The 23,525-nt window shown below is 38.4% G+C and overlaps 1 protein-coding gene across 1 annotated transcript; it reads left to right on the top strand.

Annotated features, from left to right (window-relative positions):
* Positions 1–1,672: 1,672 nt before the first annotated feature.
* On the top strand, positions 1,673–23,400 carry loxl4 (lysyl oxidase-like 4). The gene is made up of 15 exons (XM_015032142.1): positions 1,673–1,747; positions 2,773–3,105; positions 4,923–5,224; positions 5,299–5,513; positions 10,911–10,949; positions 12,102–12,315; positions 12,412–12,589; positions 15,010–15,164; positions 15,252–15,419; positions 15,721–15,883; positions 15,968–16,211; positions 17,296–17,411; positions 17,910–18,046; positions 22,289–22,400; positions 22,478–23,400. Exons 2-15 carry the CDS (start codon positions 2,790–2,792, stop codon positions 22,546–22,548), a joined length of 2,430 nt encoding a protein of 809 aa, XP_014887628.1. The 5' UTR covers positions 1,673–1,747; positions 2,773–2,789; the 3' UTR covers positions 22,549–23,400.
* Positions 23,401–23,525: the final 125 nt, after the last annotated feature.

Below are 23,525 nucleotides of genomic sequence, written 5' to 3'. Positions count from 1 at the left end.
TAAACTGGATGCATGTCACACGCTCTGCGCTAGTTTAAACCTTAGCATCTCTTTTCCTCCTTCTCCGTCGGCCTCGGATATCCCTCTGATCTGGGCCGCGCTAATAGGGGGTCTGCTCTTCCTGTCCGGGGTTTAACAGTATGGGAGGGACCACCACATTGCCACCCAGTGGCACCATCTCCAGGACACCCAAACATGTCTACTACAGCTTCAAAGAGTACACGCATACAGTTATTTGGTATGTAATTACTTTACACGCTGCTGTCTGGAAATCTGCATACAGCTAAGTGTTTATAATGTTTTTGCCGTATGTTTAAGTTCCTACCTCCCCTGTCATAATTGCCATTTTTCATGTCTATGAATAAACCGTGCTGCCCCAGAAAGGTGCCCACTGAGGTTTGCTTGAAAACAGAAATACAGTTTATCAAAACAACAGCCTGACGCCAACATTGGCCATGGAGCTAAATTTGTCCAGAATCTTCTAAAAAAAAAAAAAAAAAACGTGACTCAAAAAAACAAACAAACATGTCTCAAGCACTTCTGTAACAAACCGTAGACAGGTTAAGTCCTTTAGCCACAGTAGAAAAAGTAGGATTTTCATAGAAGTGAATCTTGACCTGCTCAGATGAGTTAAATCTTTATGCTCCATTCTCAACAATGAGAGTTTATAGAGCTGTTGCATACCTCTGGGCCGGGGTGGTAATGCATATTCTCATCTGTCACGTTCACCATGGCTACGGTGAGGCTGCTCCTATTTTAAAGTTGGTGGTTTGTGGCTGTCCCAACAAGGAAATATCTACCCTGTGGCATAGGGAGCTTCTTTAAGACACCGGGAACTTAGAATTTAAAGCTATTCTGGAAGCAGAAGCCTTCCTGTTGGTTTAATTTACACATGTTTCGCCTAAAGTTGTGCAACACTCTGAGGGTAAAGCTGTGTAAAGCATCATTTTAGCCTACAGAAGGAGAGAGGTGTAAGTGGTTTAAATGTGAGAAAAAAAGAAAGAAATGTTATTTTAGACAAGTCCTTAACACCCTTTTATAAAAAAAAAAAAAAGAAGAAATCAATGAGTGAATGCTGAAAAATAAACTCTGGAATGCAACTTTTAAGCTGTCAAATCGAGGCAATTAATTTAACCAGTTACAGCATATTGTTACAGTCCAGTTTTACAATAAATTCTGAAAGCAGACTTTCGCATAAAGTGTCTTGCAAAAGCACTATTATTTTTTGTACAAATGTTATTCTTATTCGATAGAATAAAGTACAGTATCACCGTGAAGGGAAAATCAATTATTTTTACATTTTTTCTTACAAATAAGATCAGAAGCCTGTCTTTATTCTGTCGTGCCTAAATAAAATTCAGTGTAACCATGCTATGTGTTTGTATATATAAGTAAAAACTTCCAGCAATTTAAGATGAACATTTAAAGGCATAACAATGAAAAAAGAAATAAATTGATGACACCTATGGCTGTCATTTTGCTGGCTGTTAGATCTGAGCATCATGCAGACAGTTTTATGGCAGCAACCTGCCTCACGTTTTAGTGTGTTAACCATAAAAGTCTACATGACAGAAAGAAATCCAGAGACAGGGGAGGGAGGTAGTGAAAGAAGCAGGGAGGGATATATGGAGAAGGAGGGAAGAGGGGAGGATTGACTGAGGGGAGCATTTACTAGCCACACTCATTCACACAGTCACTTTCCCCCTGCTAGTGACTTTCACCACTGCAACTTTTTGCTGCCTACCAGGTGAGTGAACATTCATACTAGTTATAATAGTTCAGTTTTATCCTTTTTTTATTTTGATCATAGTTATATGCGTCTAAATACGGGCTCTTCAGTGTGTGGATGCAACACGTGCGTTAAGGGATGAATTGTGGACAAAAGATGCTAACTCACCTACGTTCTGTTTCTTAAAGGAGATTTTTTTTTCCTTTAAATCTGACTGCGGCATCAGTTGAACAAAAAAATAAATAAATAAATAACCCGCTTTTTCATTTTATAGCATTCTGTACCAGCATCCAATCTTTAAACTGGGTTATGCATATTGTTTCCTTTGGATGGATTTGCCCAATGTTCTGCTTGTTGGTGGTTTATTCTTTTGTAATTTTATCCTAAAAATCACACCCACTCACATATTTTAGGCCATTTTTGGTCAGTGTGTTTTCCTGTGGCCTCTCTTGTTTAAAAGTAACTCTCTCTCTCTTTCTCACTCCCTCTACCCCACTGGTGTTTGTGCTGAAACACTTGTTCAGCACCAGGTTAAAACCTGCCTGGCGTATTTCTGTCTGGTTAGTTTGCCTTGGGGGATGTTTACTTACCTTAATTACCTTACGAAAGTGAGCAGCTGTACCTTAAATTATATGCCTGTGTTTGACATGAGGGGGAACGTGCTTATTTGATATTTAAGGCTTTCACAACATCACTGTTGGACCAAAGGCTTAGCAGTAGTGACTAAAATCACTAACGTGGAAAAAGAAAACAAGGCAAAGCAAGTCTTATCTCGCTGGTTATCATTAGATAAGAATTATGTCTGAGAACACAATTCTTGAGGGGAAAAACATTATCACAGTTACAGTGATTGACTGACTGCTCTGTTCTCTTCCTTTGCCCTTTAAAGGGTCTCATACTCGATTATATGCCATTTGAAAGGCACGCAATTAACCTTGCAGCTATTATAAAAGCTGGTACCTAAACCTAACTGAAAATGTGCACAGTTTAATTTATGTAAGAAAATTAGCTAGAACTTGCTAAGCCAAGCCTTTTACCTCCAGGTTTCTTCCCTCCACCCATGATGACCCGCTCCCTCGGCTTAATCGTCCAGCTCCTTCTGCTGCTGTCCCTTAGCTTCACCGCACGCGCTGAACCTCGGAGGACCACGACGTCTCAGCGCAGAACTCCTCGCGCACCGGCCGCCAAGGTGCGCCTTGCCGGCAACTTTGTGCGCGAGGCGAACGAAGGGCGCGTGGAGGTGCTGCACAACAACACCTGGGGTACCATCTGTGATGATGAGGTGGACATTAACCTGGCTAACGTGGTGTGCCGAGAACTGGGGTTTCGAGGAGCGGTAACGTGGGCCCACAGTGCCAAGTATGGAGAAGGGACAGGTGAGAGCACTTAAAGACAAATTTCACATTACTTTCAAACGTTACCAAGGCGGACCCAAGGAGAATTTGATAATTCTGTTTGCCTAATTATTAACCACTATGGCACTACAATGCTAATATGAGATAGTTACATTTTAAAGAGTTTTATGAAGAAAGAAATGGTCACTCAGAAAGAGCATTAAATTACCTTTTAAATGGCTTCAAGAAGAGTGCATGTTTAAAAAAAAAATAAATTTATGACATGATCATAAAGTTTTTATCATCTCTTTATCATAATGTTTGTAATTTGGTTTCATTCTTGGTCACTGATTTGAATAAAAATATTGATCACTTAATTGAAGTTATGAAGATTCTAAATATCTTACAGTAGAAAATTATACAGTTTTGGAATAGTTAAACACTAGTAATCATTTTTTGAAGCTTTAATTGAAAAAAATTAGTTAAATAAAAATATGGAATGACTTAGCAGTGGGTTATTGATTAAAATGTTTGAAAAGTCCAGTGTGCGACTCCTTTTAATGCCTTCATTATAGACCACAGTTTTTGCTTTGGATAGGAAAACCAAAAATATGCCCATTATTAGATCAGTCAAATATATCTTTAGAGAACCCAATTCTCGACAAGATGTTACTCACAAGAAATACCTAATTAGAAAAATAATTTAAATTTGAGTGTGTTTACTTTATGGAATGAACAAGGATAAGAGATGATTTTGGAGGGGATGAAGCAACCAGTTGCACAATTGCAAATCCAATATTTGGAACTTACTGATTTATCTACTGATACTGTTTAAGTCAAATTTAAATTTAATTTAAGTCAAAATTCCTAACAAACTCTTAATCACCAATTTCTATGCAACAAAAGCTTCCCTCAAAGGTTTTAACGGATGTCCATAATTTTGATGTGTAAATCTGTAGTGCATGTGTGTGAAATAGTTTGACTGTGAGTACATGTAGAGATAACAGGTGATTTTTTTTTTTGTCTTGACAGAATTCAATTTCAAATACAATGTTTTTTAACATTGGAAATATCTACTTGAGGATATTTGGAATTAAACAATTGACACGCAGGAAAGTTGACACAATTTGTTTCTAAGAAGAGTAGCATATGCACCTACCTGCATGATGTCCACTGAGATATCTGAAGTGCAGACAGAAAGAATGGGATTCTATATATATATATATATATATATATATATATATATATATATATATATATATGCCGGCAATGTGACAAAATAACATTCCACAATTATATTAACTCCAAAAGCATAAATGCTTTTTCTTGTAGGAGATAGTGAACAGTGGCGGAAGTCCACATTGGACCAGTTTAATCAGGCTTTTAAAATAACTAAATAACTAACATTGTGAAGCAACTAAGGTAACAAAGGAAAACTTTTTTAGCAATTGAAGTGCAACGCTTGCTAGGGTTGACTGACGGACCAGCACGTAAAAATCATGGGTAGAAAAGAGTCATTTGCTTAAGAAAAAATATCTCTATTTGCTTGCCAGTGTTTGGAACACTTGCTGTGGTTTATAGGCATCGTTTAGTGGTTCTTTTAAATCCAAATTAAAGAGAAGATTGAGTGGATTCAATGAGCTGAATCTACACCCCCTCTGCTGCCTTGTAAAATACTGTGCATCCGCTACTGAACACTCTGCTAAGGTGGAACCCTAAATCAGCCAGCCCATAAACGTCAAGTGTTAGATGTTAAGGAACTGATTGAAGTTGTTGTGTAAGGATGCATTGCAAACCCATGCATGGAGCAATCACTCAAAGTCCTAATGAATTACATTGTGAATTTCTTCTTTCATAAGGTCCTATTTGGATGGATAACATACGGTGCGACGGCTCAGAGAAGTCCTTGAAGGACTGCAAACACAATGGTTGGGGGGTAAATGACTGCAAGCACTCTGAAGACTTAGGGGTTGTGTGCACCCCTGAGCGCAGACTGGATCAGTCTGCCAGCAGAGGTTACACTACACCTGTCAGGCCTTCTGGCAACACTGCTTCTCAGTGGGGGGGTATTGTTACAACACAGAGGCATCCAGGATACGGGTATTACGGGAATGGACATCCGTATGAGATCCCAAGGTTCCAAAGGCACCACCATTACCAGGTACAGCATCTGATACATCCATCTTTTGTCTAAGAAAGATCTCTGTTTATAGCAGGATATGCCTCTTTTGTCAGGGTCACAGCAGAGTACGGATTGAAGAGGTCCGTCTGCGTCCCATCCTGTCAGCTACAAAGAAGAAGAACCTTATCTCAGAGGGTGTAGTGGAAGTGAAGCATGCTGGGAGATGGAGGCAAGTCTGTGACCTAGGTTGGAGTCTCAACAGCAGCCGGGTGGTGTGCGGGATGCTTGGCTTTCCAGAGGCAACTCAGCACAATGTCAAAACATACAAGTGAGTATGACGGTCTCTCAGCAGCTGTGTTCGGGAAAACTGTGCTTAGAAGAGCAACCTGCCGTGTAACTTAGCAATTTTTTTATGAATTCAAACCCAACCTGCAGAATAAAAACATAGCAGCAGGCCCTCATTCAGAGCTGCTGTAAGTAAATGACTCGCTTTAGGCTTATCTTTCTCACCCAGCCTCTTCACCTCCCTTATATAGCCTTAGGATGGTGATAAAGGGATCCCCGTCCGATCTCCATTGCCCTTTCTCTGCCCCTCTTTCTTGGCAAATCACCCCTGCACACCTCATTGCCTTTCTCTCACCGCTTTGCCTTCTCTCCTTCTGATGCTATCTTCCTCCTGCAGCTCACAGACGAAACAAAAAAAAAAAAAAAACAGCACTTTAACTTTTAGATTCCCTTGCTGAGGTGTAATATCACTGCTGACTGTGGTGTAACTGTGCCATCAATATCATGCGTGACCAAGATAACTATTAGAAAGTGAAATAAGGGTTAGCATGTAAAGGACTTGTCTTATTGACAAGGTATTGTCAACAGCACAGCATGTATTTGCTATTACATCTGACCCCACCATACTTTCAGAGTCAACATTTATTAGCAAAGGTATATAAATACTTGTGGTGGAGGTACAAATGCTTTCAGTCAGTGCTGTTAAAGTGTTGACCTGAGCCTCATGACTTCATTAGAGTTTTGTATTATTTTTTAAATGTAAACTTAATATAAATTATACAAAAATAAAAGCAATATCTTTGTAAATACATAATTTTAGAAACTGAATTTGTTGGTTTTATGTATAAAAAAGAATCACACACACACACACACACACACACACACACACACACACACACACACACACACACACACACACACACACACACACACACAAAACAAAGCCCACCATATTTATTAAACATGACATTTATAGCGCACAGCTGTGCTATATATGATTAGTTAAGCCAGTAACGCCTTGATTTTTTTTTATCATTAGCAATAGATTAGAAAGATAAGATCAATTAAATTATTAAAAATGTCTCAAAAAAACTTTAACATTAAAGTTTTCTTGAGACTTTATTTATTCAGCACTTCTTGCACAAGTTGAAACGTTTCACACCACTGGGGGTAATTTAGAGGACAGTAACAAAAATAATTTGTTCAAAAAAATCAGTTATAAGTTCAGGTAGCCTCCTAATCAGGTACTGGATTTGATTTGCCTTAGAGATCTAACTGGAAGGAGAATGTTATTCATTTTAAATATCTTTAAAGATTTTTGTATACTTTACGAACTACTCTAACTGGGGTAAACCCGCTCACTGAAGGTATTTCTGGATTGTCCTTGTATAAAATTGCCCAGTCTAGTTTAAATTTACATTGTTAAATTATTGGAAACACCAGGACACTATAACAACCTCCTTGTGTTAAAGAAGGAAGTCATGTAACATCAAAGGCTTTCCGAAAACGGTGGAGTGTACCAGGACAGCCTGGCTCTGTTTGCACTCTGAACAGGATCATTTATTATTTGAGTATGCCTGCAATGCAGGTGTGAACTTTACTGTCTGTCTATTCAGTTTCCTCCTGCTGTACAGACTCGACAGCAGCAGAGATACAGAGAGCTGAAGGTGGAACACAAGTCATTTTTAAGAGACAAATTGGATGAATAGATTTGCATCTCTGCAGCATTTAAGGAGACATTTGGTAACTTGCCAAGGGAAGGGAGATGACAGGTAAGAACAGGGTTGCTGTAGCTTGAAGACTATAGCCAAACGTATTCCATGGAAGTGTTTTGGGTGTGTAAATTTCAGCGTTCTGGCACGGAAGTGGTCATGACTTGCTACTTGGTCAGTCTGGCTTCAGAATGACCGAGTGTTTTGCTGAGATCTAAGGCTCTACACTGGTCTGAATCATGATTATGTGTTTGCTTCCAAATCTGTACCCGGTTGGGTTAGTCTCCACAGATGCTTATTTGCTCCTTCTTGATATGTATTTTCAACTTTCAGACCGGTTCTCAGAGTACAAAGGCCCCATGTGTTTCAGCTGTTTGTTGTATACTCAAGATTATATTTTAAAAAAAGCAAGGATGGCTGGAAATGATAAATTCGGATGTAGCGGTTAATCAGAACAAGAATTTGCATAAACATTTCTACAGCTTCCAAAAGAGGCTTGGGATTTTATTTAGCCATGACATTCCCCGCTAATTCTCCTCCTAACCCAGTCTTTCCGTCCATTCTTAGAAATTCTGGACCCTGCCATGTTTCTCAGCTCTGTGTGTCTTTTGGATGAAACTCTAAAGAGGCTGTAATTGCAAGTTGGTCAGGACCAAAGCTCTTCTGGGTTTTTGCTGAGGGTGAAAAACACCCCCAATTATAGCCGTGTGTGAGAGAGTAAAACAGCGCTGGCAACGAAAGTGGAAGCGAGTAACAAGCGCAAGAGGCAGCAGAGAGAAGGAACGAGAGCAAGAGTCTGACAAGTGAGCTTTTCGCTTGCTCGTGTGAAATACAGCCAATTACAACTGAGGCCTGGTGCACTCTCCGCTGCGTCAGCGGCTGTCTGTCTTGCTCTGTCACCATAGTGATTTGGGGACTTAACCAGCATTTGTTTAATTACCTTTCAGCTTAAATTTTCTTATGATAAGGGTATCATTTTCAGGCTATTTGGTGACATTTTGTGTCCAAATATGGTTTTCCTGTCTGGTGACTGTGTGATCCACCTCAATGACCTCTCTAATTTACTTTCCCGTCTTTTAATTATCGTATGCATTCCAGTGGCTACATTTCTGGCTTGCAGCAGACTGTGCAAGATTGCTTTCCAAGCACAAATGAAGAAGAGTAGTCTGAATCATCTCGCTTTGATCAATTGCTTCAATACTCAGATGAGTTTAAAACTCTTTACTGCTAGAATATTTAATTTATCATCAATTTGCTCAAACTAAGGGAGATAAATTTCATCTTTCAGATGCTGATTTCTTTTTCCTTTAAAACTTGGCACCTGCTCACACTAATCTAAGCTCTGCTGTGGTGTACTGTCAATGTAGTCAAGCTGAATGATGCTATTATAGAATAGCCTGAGCTTCCTTACCACGTCAGCACAGCCAATATGATGGTCTCCATACTATGCTGCACTGATGCAGGAATACATTCACAAAAAGCTCCCAGAATGTGTTGGTTAAATATACTGTGGCCTACAGTGAATTGAAATATATTTTTAGCAAATGTCTTAGAAATAATTCATATTTTATTTATTTCAAAATGCAATTTTGAAATTACCTGACAATTTTAATTTTGAGTTTTCCTTCGCTGTAACGTTAAATCATCAAAACAACAGAAATAATGTTTGAAATCCCAGATTTGCTGTGAAGTAAATGTAAGTTTTCAACCCAATTATTGACATGAATCGACTTTTCAGTGATGTTCAATTCCAGACACACCATTACCACTTAATTTGATGAGTGATGTATTCCTTAAGACAAAACCGGCAGCAAACATAAACAAGAAATGTTGTACGATATAATTAAATTGTAAAGCAGTGAGAGACTGATGTAACTTGAACTGTGGTGAAATGCTTGTCTTTTAGCAAGATTGTATCAGCCCCTGTCATTAACTTCAATTGAATCATTTCACAAGTGCTGAAGAGACAATTTGCCTAAACAAAGCTCAGACAGTTGTAGCTGTCTGTTCGTTACAATTGTGTACAACTTCATTGGAAAAGTCCTCTCACAGTTCCAACCACTTGTTACAACCAGATGAACATTTGCATGAAATGAATGAAATTTAACACGTGCAATTCAGTCAAATGAAATACCAGAAGGTAGAAATTTACAGTTTGCTTTGTGAAGAGGAAAAATGGTTTGTTGATTTGTCTGTGGTGAGGTCACAAACAAGTCACAGACATGTTTGCCTCAGTGTACATGCACACTGCAAGCTTCCTATTAACCACTGCTGAAAAGCCACATGGCAGACACATTTAAAATAGTTTACAAGAGTAATTTAAGATCCAGTAAAGAATAGGCCCAGAGCTCCAAACAGTTAGCCAGTTACAGTTTGTTGCAAGTTTATCTGGCATTTTGCTGCCTCCGAAAAGGGATACATGCCTAATATTCTTTCAAATTGATTTAAATTAGACTGTTTCATGAGTTTAATTTCACTTGAAAATGTTAAATCTTTTTTTTTCCTACAGTCAGGTCTTTGAAACTGATTTCCTACTTCAAATGAACCAGAAAAAGATGCACCTGCAAATTTATATTTGACATGTACAAAACTCAGGTGACGGTGAAATGAAAGTATGCTAAATTTAAAACAATCTCGAAATACTTTTTGATAAGTGATATTTTTAGGTTAAGAGCAGAATGTTCTTATGTCTTGAGTTAAAACTGAAGAGTTGGGGAACAGGCTATATGTTTCTGGAAAGTGTACATTCAGCAACTCATGACTTCATGCAACTGTCAAACATAACAGTGTGTAATGGACAATCAGCCTCTTGATTCCAACATCCTTAGTTTATTTTCCAAGGTTTGTGCTTGGACTTTTACAGGAGCATGTAACGTTTCATGTTAGGAATGCAAATATTGACCCACCTTTGCTTTCATTCAGATACACATAGATGTGTTTGTTTCTAAAAAAAAAATTAAAAAAATGGGAGAGTAATTGAAAACAGCATGTCAGGATATGAACATTTCTTTCAAGAGTTCTTTACTGAATGTCTGAATTTCATGTCGATTAATTTGTTTTCACATATGATGTGTTCCAAAGAAATATAGGTTTCATTATGCTCCTGTTGCAGAAAATAAGATCTTTGAACAAATTGAAGTATTGAACGTCCCCATATAAAAGTGCTGGCTTGCATGTGCATGCGTGCATCTGTTTATAGTTTAGCCAATGTTTTTGTTGCAGAACGAATATGCGGCCTTTGCCGTGGTCTGTGGATGAACTGGCATGGGGCGAGCGGCTTGTACTCTTTGTTGCTTTGCAGGGCTTTCCTCGTCACCACACTAAAAGTGAGCCAGTTTAGCCAGCCCATAAATCATTGTTCGGTGCCGCAGCTTTTGTTTGTATATTGCGCTTGGTTGAAACAATGCTTTTTTCATTGTTTCATACTGTGTCACTGAAGTTGCATGCAACATTTTTTGGATTGCATGGGGGTTTTGAGGCTTACAGTACAGTTCAGAATAATTTTATGTTTTTTTTTAATTGTTTTTTACTTGTTATGTATGTAATTTTGGCCTTGTGTTAAATATAAATCTGTGTTATGGTCTTAGATGGAACGGGTCTTGATTTTTTAACTCTAAATAACTTTACCCTCATAGCACAGCCTTGTGCACAACTAATTTTAATTCTACATTGTGGTGCAAAAGGACAGGCATGTGAAATATGTAATATTTGTTTTTGATTCTTTGCAGGAAAATATGGAATTCCAAGGTTAAAGATCCATCAACAAGGTAATAAAAGCACAATTAGAAGAACGCTTAATCTTAAATACACAAAGTCCTAATGCAGATCTTCTTCAGCAGTTTAGTTCAAATGTAAAATATTAATGTAGTTTTTAGTGTTTTTTTTAGTCCTCAACCCTAACAAATTCTGTTGATTGTTGCTAAGATTCCATCCATTCAGTTATTTTTAAATCTGGGATCAGGTTGCTCAATTTACTAGTCAATAAGGGAAAGACCCCATTCTTTGCCGGAGTATGTAAGGTCAGCCATCATACACTGAAAATACATTTTATTCAGTTGAATCTGGGATTGTTTATTCTGTTATGATCCATACATCAGTCATAGTGCTGTGACTATGAAAATGTCATATTTTGTACTGCTTTGGTCACCAGTGGTTTTCATCTCAGAATTCTCACACAGATGTGAGTTCTTCCAAATCTTTTGTTGAATCATGAACACTGAGTGAGGCACTGTGGTCTGCAGCTCTTTAGATGTTTTTCTGGACACTTTTCTGACCTCCTGCAGTACTTTGGCCTCTTCTGGAAAGGTTTACCACTATTTCATGTTTTCTCCATTTGCAGAGAATGGCTCTCACTGTGGTTTACCAGAGTCTCCAACCCTTAAGAGATGGCTTGTTAGAAAGTCATTTAAAAATGACTTTTCAAATTTATGTATTCCAGGACTTTGTTGCTAGTCTGTTCTTGAATAGTTTTAGCTCGGGGACGATGTGTTGCTTTTTGAGATGTTGTGGTCTACTTCATTCTGTCAGACAGTATTGAGTCTAGAGCCTCCGGGTCTGGATCACCGTGAGAAGTAATTCATGATTTAACAAGAGAGGCCATTTCTTTTCCACATGGGGCCTGGTTAGTTTGGATCATTTCCTCCTAGTAAATGAAATCATCATTTGGAAACTGCTGTTTGCTTTTACTCAGATTATGTTTGTCTAATATTAATATTTGCTTAAGAGTAAAGAAAAAGGTACAAAAGAAGAAATTTGTAAATTGCCAAATACTTATTTATAAATGTATGATACTGAGAATAAGCTGTTGTCATAATTATAATCAAACATCAATATTGTTAAGAAATCTAAATAATTCAGTGTCATGTTGCGCAGAACTTTAAAAGATATATCACCAAAGTCTTTTTTGTGTGTTTTTCCAGAGTAAGCCTCATGGCAAAAAAGAAGGGATTCTGGGTAGAGAAGGTGCACTGTCTGGGCACGGAGAACACCCTGTCGGAGTGCCACTCTCAGCTGTCAATTCCTCGAAGTCCTACGCCTTGTAAGAACGGGCAGTTTGCAGTGGCAAAATGTGTGCCAGGACCTCAATTTGCTCGCATCTCCTCAGGAAGGCCCCAGGCTCCTCATCCTGTAGTGGTAAGAATAATAAAATTATGTTCCTATTAACATTATCTTATTGTGTCCATCTGTGGAAGAAAACAAATTCTGAAATATATGGTCTCCCCTGCATAGCCTGTGCGTCTCAAGGCAGGTCCCAGGCTTGGTGAAGGCCGTGTGGAGGTTCTTCGAAATGGAAAATGGGGGACGATTGTTGATCACTTGTGGGACAGAACTGCAGCCAGTGTTGTTTGCAGAGAGCTCGGCTTTGGTACTGCCAAGGATGCCTTGCACGGAGCCTTTATGGGCCAAGGTAGGAGAGAAAACTGTTTAAAACAAAAAAAAAGTTGGAAAATTTTGAAAAGTCCATATTTAATTCAATATTGTAAGTCAGCAGTTTGCTTGTTTGAATGCGTTTATTGTGTGTTGTGGCATTTTGGAGAAGACAGGGAGACTTTTGCTTATCTTTCGCTTATCTTTCGCTTATCTTTCGCTTATCGTAGACACCACACCCGTCTGCCCTGACTGATTAGATAATGTTCAGGCATGTGTGTTTGCATTTTGCCAATGTGTATTACCTCATGAACTGCAAATGTGTTGATTGCCATATCTCCAGCTGTGATTATATGTGTCCTTTGCCAGTGGTTCCAGCTGCCCAAACACCATGTGCACGTGCCCATACACACTCGCAACAAAAAAACCATGGTGGTTTATTTTGGTATTTGGCAACTCAACCCAGAGACAAAATATTGCAAGATCCAAGCCTGCTTTTCATTTGAAATCTCCAGCTCCTGTGTCACCCACAGCTACAGTCAGTATCCAGCTGTTCCAGCGGTGTCTCCACCCTTAAGACATGTGAGAGAGAACGACTTCCCCCTGTCTCAGGCTTCCAGGGTGTAGTCCAAAAACATGCTAAAGGAGATGAAATGTGGGATTGTGTTCCACTGCTTTAGCTGTTCAGATGATCAAAGCAAATGTAATTTTATATGTTATTTCTGTAGATGTCATTTATGTTGGCTTTCTTTTTGATGAACCAGCACAGCTAAAGTCCAAATCACCCAACATTTTTTCCAACTTCATCTTGTCATCTGGCTCAAGTCCCGTCGTTATATTTGTGGCTACATGGTGGCACAATTGCTTGCACTGTTGACTTGCAGCAAGAAGCTCCCGTTGTCTGAACGGTGAAACTGTTTCTGCAGCTGAGTCTCAGGAATCATGGAATTTTAAAATGGAAAATTCGTATCAACCCTTTCTGATTAAATACTGTAATATATGCACCCAGCTGTGTGAATCATGGTGATCTTGTTGTTCCACTGGAGTAGAAAATATCAGCTTTTAACTTATCATTTATAGACTTATGATTTGAATACGTGGTTACAGTCCTTGTGTGTTTTACACATGTATGAGTTGGATATACTCATTCAACAAATTAAATGATGCTAATTAGTCAGACCCAGGGTTGATGATTACTGGGGACAGAATATTTAGACAAAAATTCCACACCCTTTCAATTTCATAATGGAAACATTTTCTTGTTAACCACTAACTTAAGTGGTTTACTTTTCTCATCAAGAACCTGATTGTTGTTAACATTTTCCATCTGCTAACTTAAAATACATAATAATTTGTGTAAATAATGGAGCAAAACCTGTTTTTGGTAAATACTCAATTAAGGATCATCAGCATAATCATCATCATCCCTGAATTAAATTACAGGGACAAATGTTTTTGTTTCCTTTTTGACCAACAGTTTTATTTTGACTATGTAATTTTGAGGCACACAGATATAGGGTCCCATGTATAGAGATGGGACGAAAACACCCTTGAGCCTGTGTGTTTGTTTGGATTGCAAACCCGTGAGTGGCTTGTTTCTGGGGATTTATTTTGGGGTAAGGTTTAAACAGACCATGTCACAGTTCATTTTGAGAATCTCTTTCATCAGCTTTTGCCTCGATAAGTTAAACACTGGGAGATTATATCAGGTTTGTGGCAGATAGATGGGGAAGTGGGGAAGATCTGTACTTTTTATACATACAGTGTTAACCAATGTTTGATGACTACTGTGCAAGCTAGCCTACAATTTCTTAAAATCAGCACAGGGGCAGATCAACTTAAGCTTCAGTCTGTCTTTCTTTGCCACCCATTTTCTTGTAATGCTTCTGTTTCCAATTGTTTGTGTGATTTCAGCTGTTTGCTTCCATGCAGGTTTTGCTGTTTGCACAATTGTACAAAATAGTGGAGCCACTATTCATTCAGTGTTTTCACATCCTGTAGCTTATTATACCACTAACATTTTGCTCTTGAAGGACTTTTTCCTGTCGTCTTCTATATTGTTATGAGATTATCTGGTTGTTAGCACATATAGTCAGCTTTTTTGTTTTGCTGACACACATTTGGCCTTGTTTGCTCACTCAGGGTGGCAGACTACACACAATGTGATTGTTGTTGTGCTCAGAGAAAAAAAGAATGGCGGTAATGAGCTGTGACTGATGCCTAAAGTTGATGTTTTTGCTGGCATGTTTGCCTCACAGGACTGTTTTGTTATGCAAGATAGAAGCTTTAGCACAGAAAAGGATGTGCTTGCATGTGCTTTTATGCTCTTACGGCACTGTGCTCACATTGGGTGGCACAAAACACAAGAAATACTACCCTTGACTTGTTTGAATGGTTTTTCTTCTCAGCATTCCTCAAATTTTCTACTCAAATTTTCTACATCTCTTTCTATCTCTTCAGGTACGGGACCTATTCATATGAACAATGTGCAGTGTATGGGTTCAGAACGCTCCATCCTGGATTGCTACTTCCAAGAAGTCCAACCATGGACATTCAAACACACTCAGGATGCTTCTGTGCGTTGTAACGTTCCCAAGACTGGCATAGAGAAAACGGTACAAAAATTAGGTTGCTAGAACTCTTTGTGGCACTCTATAATTATGGGAGGTCGATTTTGATCTTCTAACCTCATGGTTATCCAGGTTCGTCTTGCTGGTGGAAGAGCCTCTTCGGAAGGACGTGTCGAAGTTTTGATGGACTTTGGGGGACGGAAGCGCTGGGGTTCTGTCTGCAGCGAAAACTGGGGGATAAATGAAGCTATGGTGGTGTGCAGACAGCTCGGTTTGGGTTTTGCTGCAAGTGCTCATCAGGTAACGTCCTCAACCAACATCCCATTATACCTTGTATGAAGTCCACAGCTTTTCTCAAAGTTTTTAAGGATTCTGTTCTGAAACTTACAACGCAGTGCTCCCTCTTACAACAATTAGTTTTACTTTAAATGTGACTGTAATTTTTTTTTTGGAGTTGTCAGAATTGCCTCAACACTGGGAGTTGGCACAAATTTTTACAGATACATCCCTATGATCGCTGTGTCTGTGCTAGATTCCCTAAATAATAAACTGTAGTGCTGCTCCTCTAATTGTTTACCTCCACACTGTCTTCCCTTGGCAGGAGACATGGTACTGGCCCGGTACTGCGAATGCAAGTGAAGTGATTCTTAGTGGCACTCACTGTGTGGGAACAGAGCTCTCTATCCAACAATGTCGTCACAACAACCACATCCACTGCCCTCGCGGAGGAGGAGCCAAGGCTGCTGGGGTCAGATGCTCAGAGAGTAAGCTGAACCTCTGATTAGAACCTCCAGGTCTTCTCTTCTGATGTGACAACTTGAACATATCTCACATTCAACATCTTTCAGCTGCTCCAGACCTTGTTTTGGACGCCCAGCTGGTTCAGGAAACAACCTACCTGGAAGACCGACCACTTCATTTGCTGACTTGTGCTCATGAAGAGAACTGTCTGTCATCCTCTGCTGCCAGAATGAACTGGCCATATGGCCACAGACGCCTGCTGCGCTTCTCTTCACGTATTATGAACCTAGGTCGATCCGATTTCAGACCCAAGGCATCGAAAGAAAGCTGGACATGGCACCAGTGTCACAGGTAGGAAGCTAATGAAGGTGATAGATATCTTACTGGTATGGACTCTTAAAGGTGTAAACTCTGCTGCTCTTGTATTTCTAGGATGTCAAATCAGCACCTGTTCTCTAATGCTCAACACCATCTGTGGGATTAACTCGTTATGTGGGCTAGTTTAGTCAGCTATGTCTAAAAACACAGCATCTGATTTTAAAAAATGTTAACAGATATCCCACAGGACCAATGCATCGTGTGTAGTTTCCAGTTACAAACAAGTTGGCAATCAAGAGCTTAAAATTCTACCAGAGTTCATCCTTATCATGTTTGTTGTGTTCCCTACAAGGCTTGCGATAAACTATTAGTGGGACTTCTTACAACTTTCACTCAACCACTTCTGTCCTGCTGCATTTTTTCCGTTAAGGTCTTACTTCTTCAGAGCATGAATAAAACCTCTGAAGACAAATGTAAGACTGCATTTGTCCCACGCTCTTACTATTCAGTATATGACGGCGATAACTGTGCTAGATGAAATGTCCAAATCTGATTTACAATTAGAATGTCTTCCAATCATCCATTTTATAAAATCTCAAATGTTGACATCCCCATAGTTTTGGAAAAGAGTTTATTAGAAGAATGAAACCAACTTTCTCTTATGTAATGACAGCTTCCTTCATGAGGAAAGTTTGTTAAAATAGCTACAGGAACCTGAAAACGTATTGGATTGATTGCCAGTTTGAAAGCTGGAAACAGTGGTGTCACCTCTCCTGATTTGTTAGTTTGTCTGTGGCAGTGATAGCTAGAGAAGAAAAGTCGCCCAAAGATGCAAGTCATACAAGGGACAAGTTGCAAGTCTGTGTCAGTTTATTATAGCATAATGTACTTATGCATGCAAGTTTCAAAGCACTCTATTCACTTAGAGAGAGTAAATAGCCGGTCCAAGCTGGCCCTAAAACAAGCCTCTGTGAGAGGTGTTCTGGTGACACCCTGCTCATGTTCAGGCAGTGAGGTCATAGGGACAGCAGCCATAGAAAGCCAGTGTTCAGTCATGTAGATACACACACTCGGCAGATTCAGACGCTCACCTGGACTTTCCCCTCTGACATCACAGGCACTACCACAGCATCGAGGTGTTCACCCATTACGACCTGCTGACGCTGAACGGCACAAGGATTGCAGAGGGACACAAGGCCAGTTTCTGTCTGGAGGACACATACTGCCCCGATGGTAATGTTCACAAAGCCATTCTGTTTCCCCATTAATGGCAAGAAATTAATTTAAATGTTTCAACTACCAGCACATTGTAGTGGTCAGTCCAGTCACTTGAGAAATCTCACTAGTCACGTCTAGTTGTGTTTAGATTTTTCTGCCTTAAGTTTTTGTCTGTTTGTTTTTGCGTGTGTTTATCTTTTGTTGTGCTGTGTTTTTCTTCAATTAATTAAGAATTATTGTTAGTGGTTTGTTGATGCATAATAGAGGTGAATTTATGGATTGTATTGTACAAATGAATTGAAGATGAAATGAATGAATGAATCCTGAGCTTAACAGATCTAAATGTTGTTGCAATTTGTGTTGGTTTACTCTTCATTTCCTTACTATGTCATGAACAAATATCTAATTAAAAACAGCAATGAAGTCAAAGACTCCTAACAATAAAAGAAGATTAAATAAAATAATCTCCGATGTTGTCATTGTTAAATTAGTTGGTATTTGTGTGTGCCACAGGAATCCAGAAGAGGTTCTCCTGCTACAACATGGGTGATCAAGGCATTTCTGTGGGCTGCTGGGACACCTACCGCCATGACATTGACTGTCAGTGGGTTGACATGACAGATGTACGACCAGGGGATTACATTTTCCAGGTTAGAGTTTGTTTTAAACTCTCCCATTTTATGTATTTGCTTTGGTGTTGGGCAAATATCACAAGCCCAACCACTCATTATTCTGCCAGTTTTACTTCCCTCAAAAAAAAATTAGACTAGAGAAAATCAGTGGACTTTGCTACCAAATTTGAGTCTTAATAATCTTCTTATATAGTAATTAGCAAAAACTATATTTATATAAAGGTTGTGAAGCCAGTTCTGATTCCTCTTTAATAATCACGATTAACAGCATTCAAAACATTTGCTTTACAAAATCCCCATTCAATCAATCAATCCATCAATCAAATTTTATTTGTATAGCACATTTCAGCAGCAAGGCATTTCAAGGTGCTTTACATAATTAAAATAACAAAATAACAGTTTTTTTTTTTATTATGAACTGTAATTTGCTATTATATCAGAGGAAGAGGCCACATCACATTGTCTTTAACCCCTTAACCCTCGCCCTCGGAAAATACAATGGAAAAACGGAATACGGCATTCCGTTGCATGTTAAGGGGTTTTAAGAAGAGTCTCTGTAAAACAGGGTTTTTCCACTGTTCTAAAACAAAGACATTTTTTTTTTTCATTTTAGCCTTTAGAGTAGTTAGCATGACTAACCGTCAACTACATCAGCGTCTCTAGATATTTGTAAGAAGTTTTCAAAAGACTCCTTAGGTTTCCAAATCCAACATGTTCCATAACAGAAATAGGTTGAAAGTTAAAAAGGGTACAATAGAAAAACTTTCCTCAGCCTTTCCATTTTATTTTGCTAATCAGCCAATGTCTCAGTGCATTTTCATTGGAGATCAGAAATATTGTCAAGTGACTGAGTTTTACAGGCTTCTAAAAATTGAATTATGGCCTCCTAGGATGTCTTTTTTAGTCTAAAGAAAACTACAAACTATCTTCACTGCCATTTATACCCTTTTTTTTCCCCTCACGCCTTTGCAACTAGCAGACCTAAACAGATCAAACACTCTGACCCCCATTATCATCAATTTCTATGTCAGAACCGTGATCCTGCGGTGGGATGTGGTATTCTTCAGATCTTAGCATGCTGCCAATTACCTCCAAGCTGTGGGAGACACATTACAGTGACACTTACTGTTTGAACCCACTGTTAATTATTGCTGTCACCAGTGTGTTAGCAGGCTCATTTGATGATTATTGCTCTTACACACTTCACCGATGCAGAGCTACTCTATTTTTAGACTGGTTTGTATAATTTGCCCCATGCCAAGGTGTCACACATGTACAGTAAACTCTTGTTCCAACCAGATGTGCCCTAAACATGTTGAGTGGGGTTTAATGATAAAGTTTCGTATTGGCTTGGTGTGCGTATGAAGACATAATGACAGAAAAAAAAAAAAAAACAGCGGAGGAAACAATGAGGAATTTCACTAAAACCAGTTCACACAGAGCCGCTCTTCATTAAAACCGCAGCATTTTTGTTGCGATTCAGCCACTAGTTGATACGTCTTCAGTGATCGGGATTGTTTATCAATCCAATGTTTGAAACCAGGTCTCAGAGTGAATCTTTCCAGTAACATCCTCCCACAGAGGTGTCAAGTAGTCTGCATGTGTGCAGAATGCACTGCTGTAGGTTGTATTGTATGCATGAACCTGCAGATAATAACAATTGTGGACAGCATTGTACTTTGTCTGCTCCTTAATTAACCCGTTCAATTTAACACAACTTCTGTTAAGGAATATATTTGTGTGACATAACCACTTGGTTCTTGGAAACATAGACGGGTTTCTGTTTTTTGAAATGAGGTTAGTGAGGCGGAAGCTAAAGGTCAAGAATGCATGCAAGTTCGATGACATGCTAAAATATTAGCGCCATATAATGGCCTAGAATGACAACTACAGCGGATTCAGTATGTTTTGGCGGTGCCGACTAAACATGGAACTTTACCCAGTCAACCACCAAAAATACCATCAGTTTTCAGGCGGCGGTTTTGTGTAAATGAGAACCAAACAACAGAAAATAAAAGAGAACATAAAGTAAGCCTAGTGCTATTCACCAAAGCTAAAACTGAAGGAATAAACACCTTTAACAGCAGCACTCTTTGTCTTCACTGTGGTATGTTTTTATGTGGTAAAAAAAGGGAATGTTTGATTTTCCTTATTCAAGTCTTTACAACAAAGACCCAGCAGGCCTGTTCTTGAACCTGCCAAACACCAATTTACCCAAATTAACTATTGGCTTCTTTTAATCAAACAGCTCCTAGTTCTCCTTCTCCATTAGCGACGGCTAATTTGTCCCCCAGAATTCCTCCTGCTCTATTTTTAATTTTATTGCCTCGACTTTAACTAAGATGCCTTCGGCCCTGTACGTTTAGGTCCAATGCTGTAATTTACCCAAAAAGAAAAAGAAAAAACAAAAATTGAAGATACTTTGTTTTGGTGCATTCACTGTCTTTTGATGTTTTCTCCTATTTTGGTGTATATTGGCTTCTTTCTCCAAGAAGCTGTTTGTAACCTGTACTTAAAGTGGGTGTAGTAGTTTACAGAGCAGCTATTAGAGTAAATGGCTTCACAGTATTATCACTAGGCCAGATTAAGAGAAAGGTTGTATCAGCAGTAACAGAGCTGCTCTGCAAATGACACGCCATTAGTACATGCATGGTAGTACCCAGAAAAAGACTGATTTCAGACATATAAACACACACATTACTTCTCCGTTGCAACAGACTTGCCTTTTAGGCTAAATCCGTTTTTATTTTTGCAGCATGATGGTGGTACGAGGCGGAGCACACGTTCCTCCTGTGCAAGAGCTTAATCCTGCACTATGTTATAATTTCATTTCCATACGACCCCTGTAAACATTGCAGAACCTCTTCAGCGGCCGGTTTAGTCTGGCCAGATCTAAAGAAATTGGCACATGCTATAAACATTTTAACAATTACTTTTTCTTGAAAGATCAACCAGTGTGCTTCATACTTTCCACGAAACATGCTAAAAGCAAGTGTTTTAATAGTCACACACTCATATATGGAAATCCAAATGAAAATCCTTAAGCGCAGCAGGTCCATGTGGAAGTTCAGCACATTGTATTTATCTTTTCAAATTAGAATCCTGTGTGGAAAAGTCATCCAATCGTCTCTTTATAGCTGAGAAGCAGATTGGCTATAAAAAACAATACCAGTGCTCCTTAATAATAGCCCCTCTTACAATTTTATGTGCAGCTACTGTTTTCTTACAATGACTTTCCCAGTGACATGAAAACAAGGAATCAGGTCATGTCTTGCATGTTGAAGTCAATCCTTAGACATGACTAAGTTTAACACTTGAAGGTTTTTGGATCTGAGCTGTTCTGTGGCTGCTCTAGAACTTTTGATCAAATGTTTTGAGGCCTTTAACTATGTTTCTATTAACTATGTTTTTTTTACTTGTTTTATGAGAATCAGTTTATTGGCCAATGTTGAGTGCACAAGCACATTAAATACAAAAATACCATTAACTTTAGGGGCAATAAAGACCAGTTGCGATAGTGCAAATCAGCTCATTTTGTTTCAGAGTGGCTAAGTTGACTAATCTGGTAAAAAGAGTAGACGTAATACGATATCTCTTCCTCCTACACTTTTTAGTCTCTAATTGGCGTAACTGTTAACATTTGTTCCTCCAATGTTTTTACTGGCAAAAAAAAAAGGAAAAAAAAGAAAAGCATTAAATAATAAATCAAATCAATTAATCGTTTGGCATATTGGACAAAAAGTTATCTTCTGATTTCTTCTGACCAGGCATCAGGTCCATGTGAAACATTGTATTTATCTTTGCAAGCTGGAATGCTGCATGGAAAAGTCATCCAGTTTGTCTTTTTATAGTCGAGAAACAGATTGACTGTAAAAACAATCCCAGCCATGAGAGGTGTTTATTAACAGCCAATCTTACAATTTTTATGTGCTACTGTTTTCTTGTACCGACCTTCCCATTGAAGGGAAGGCCCAACAATGAATCACGTCATTCTTTGCCACTGGAAGTTAACCCCTTATTTGACATGAGTGAGTGCAACACAGGAATATGTTTTGATTGTAACCATTCCACTTAACTCTTCTACAACCTGTAAATCTCCAGGATGGCCGCAATATTCATATCTGCTCACCTTCCGACAAACTTTGACTAATTTTCCTGTTTTGTACAACTATTGTTTTTTTTTTTTTGCTTTGTTTTTTTTTTTTTTAATGACTTTCTGAATGAAGGTAGACCAATCATAAATATTCTCAATCTTTGCAGGTGGAAGTTAACCCCTCTTTGGACATGGCTGAGTCTGACTTTATGAACAATGTCATGAGGTGTCGGTGCAAATATGATGGTCACAGAGCTTACATGTACAGCTGTCACACAGGTAAGAACTGATGAAATTTTCTATTCTTAATATTTGATCAGATTTTGATTTTTAACATTTGCGTTATTTTTATACAGGTGACGCTTACAGTGCAGAGACTGAAGACCTTTTTGAGCACCAAAGGCAAATAACCAACAATTCTGTGTAGCTCATTCCAATGTAAAGACCTTCCAACGAAGCACAGAGACAATTCAAAGTGGGCTAAGGTCGAAAGGCTCCAGGATCACAGACTCAGTAACATAACAACATGGGTCCTGCTAATGTCCTTGAAGATCTGGGTAGAATATTTAAGAACTCACCAAGTGACAGCAGCATTCATTGCAGCATCTTCCATTGACTAAAACATCCATCGACGGCAAGAGAGGAACAGGTGTCACTTTGTTCAAACTGTTTCCCAGCTCTACTAAGGAAAAATTAACTTAGATTTAGATTTTAACTCTTGTGGATCTTAGCAAATTATAGAAATCTTACATTCAAAACTAACTAGGAACAGGTAAACTGGTATCATTTTCAAACAGGAAGATATGAAAACCTGAGAAAAAGATATGAGATGAGATTTTGTGAGTTTTGTCACAAAATGTTGCATAACAGGTTTATAAGACATTTTTCTAAAAGTGCCACATATTTAGGCTATTAGCATTAGCATGCAAAATTTCCCATTTAAGTTTATATCTGACTCATTTTGAATTTTGGTGCTTTCTTTTTCTTAACCAGTGATACTGTATTATTTTTGTCACATTAACCTCAATGAGTTTCATATGAAAGATTTTGTACAGTATATTTTGGATAATTTTCATTAATAGACATATTTTATTTTATTAACTTTTTAATTCTAATTAAATAATCTTTGATTTTTTTTATATGTTGTGTTCCACCTTTAGAGTAGATAACAGGAGGTTAGTTTTTTTTTTTTTTTCATATAAGAAAGCACTTTATCTTTAAAGTAAGTATTCAAATTTAGTCCCCATTTTTGATTCGCCCAAAATTTTTAAATTTTTTTTTTTTTGTTTTTTTTTTTTTTTTTTTTTTTTTTTTTTTTTTTTTTTTTTTTTCTCCCGGGAAAAAAAAAAGGGGTTTTTTTTTTTTTTTTTTTTTTTTTTTTTTTTTTTTTTTTTTTTTCTCCCG

The sequence above is a fragment of the Poecilia latipinna genome, unplaced genomic scaffold (genome assembly GCF_001443285.1).
Source record: "Poecilia latipinna isolate Pla-1442-1.1 unplaced genomic scaffold, P_latipinna-1.0 Scaffold232, whole genome shotgun sequence".
NCBI classification, from domain to species: Eukaryota; Metazoa; Chordata; class Actinopteri; order Cyprinodontiformes; family Poeciliidae; genus Poecilia; species Poecilia latipinna.
Note: the sequence above shows the minus strand (reverse complement) of the source record. Positions and strands in the feature narration are given on the sequence as shown.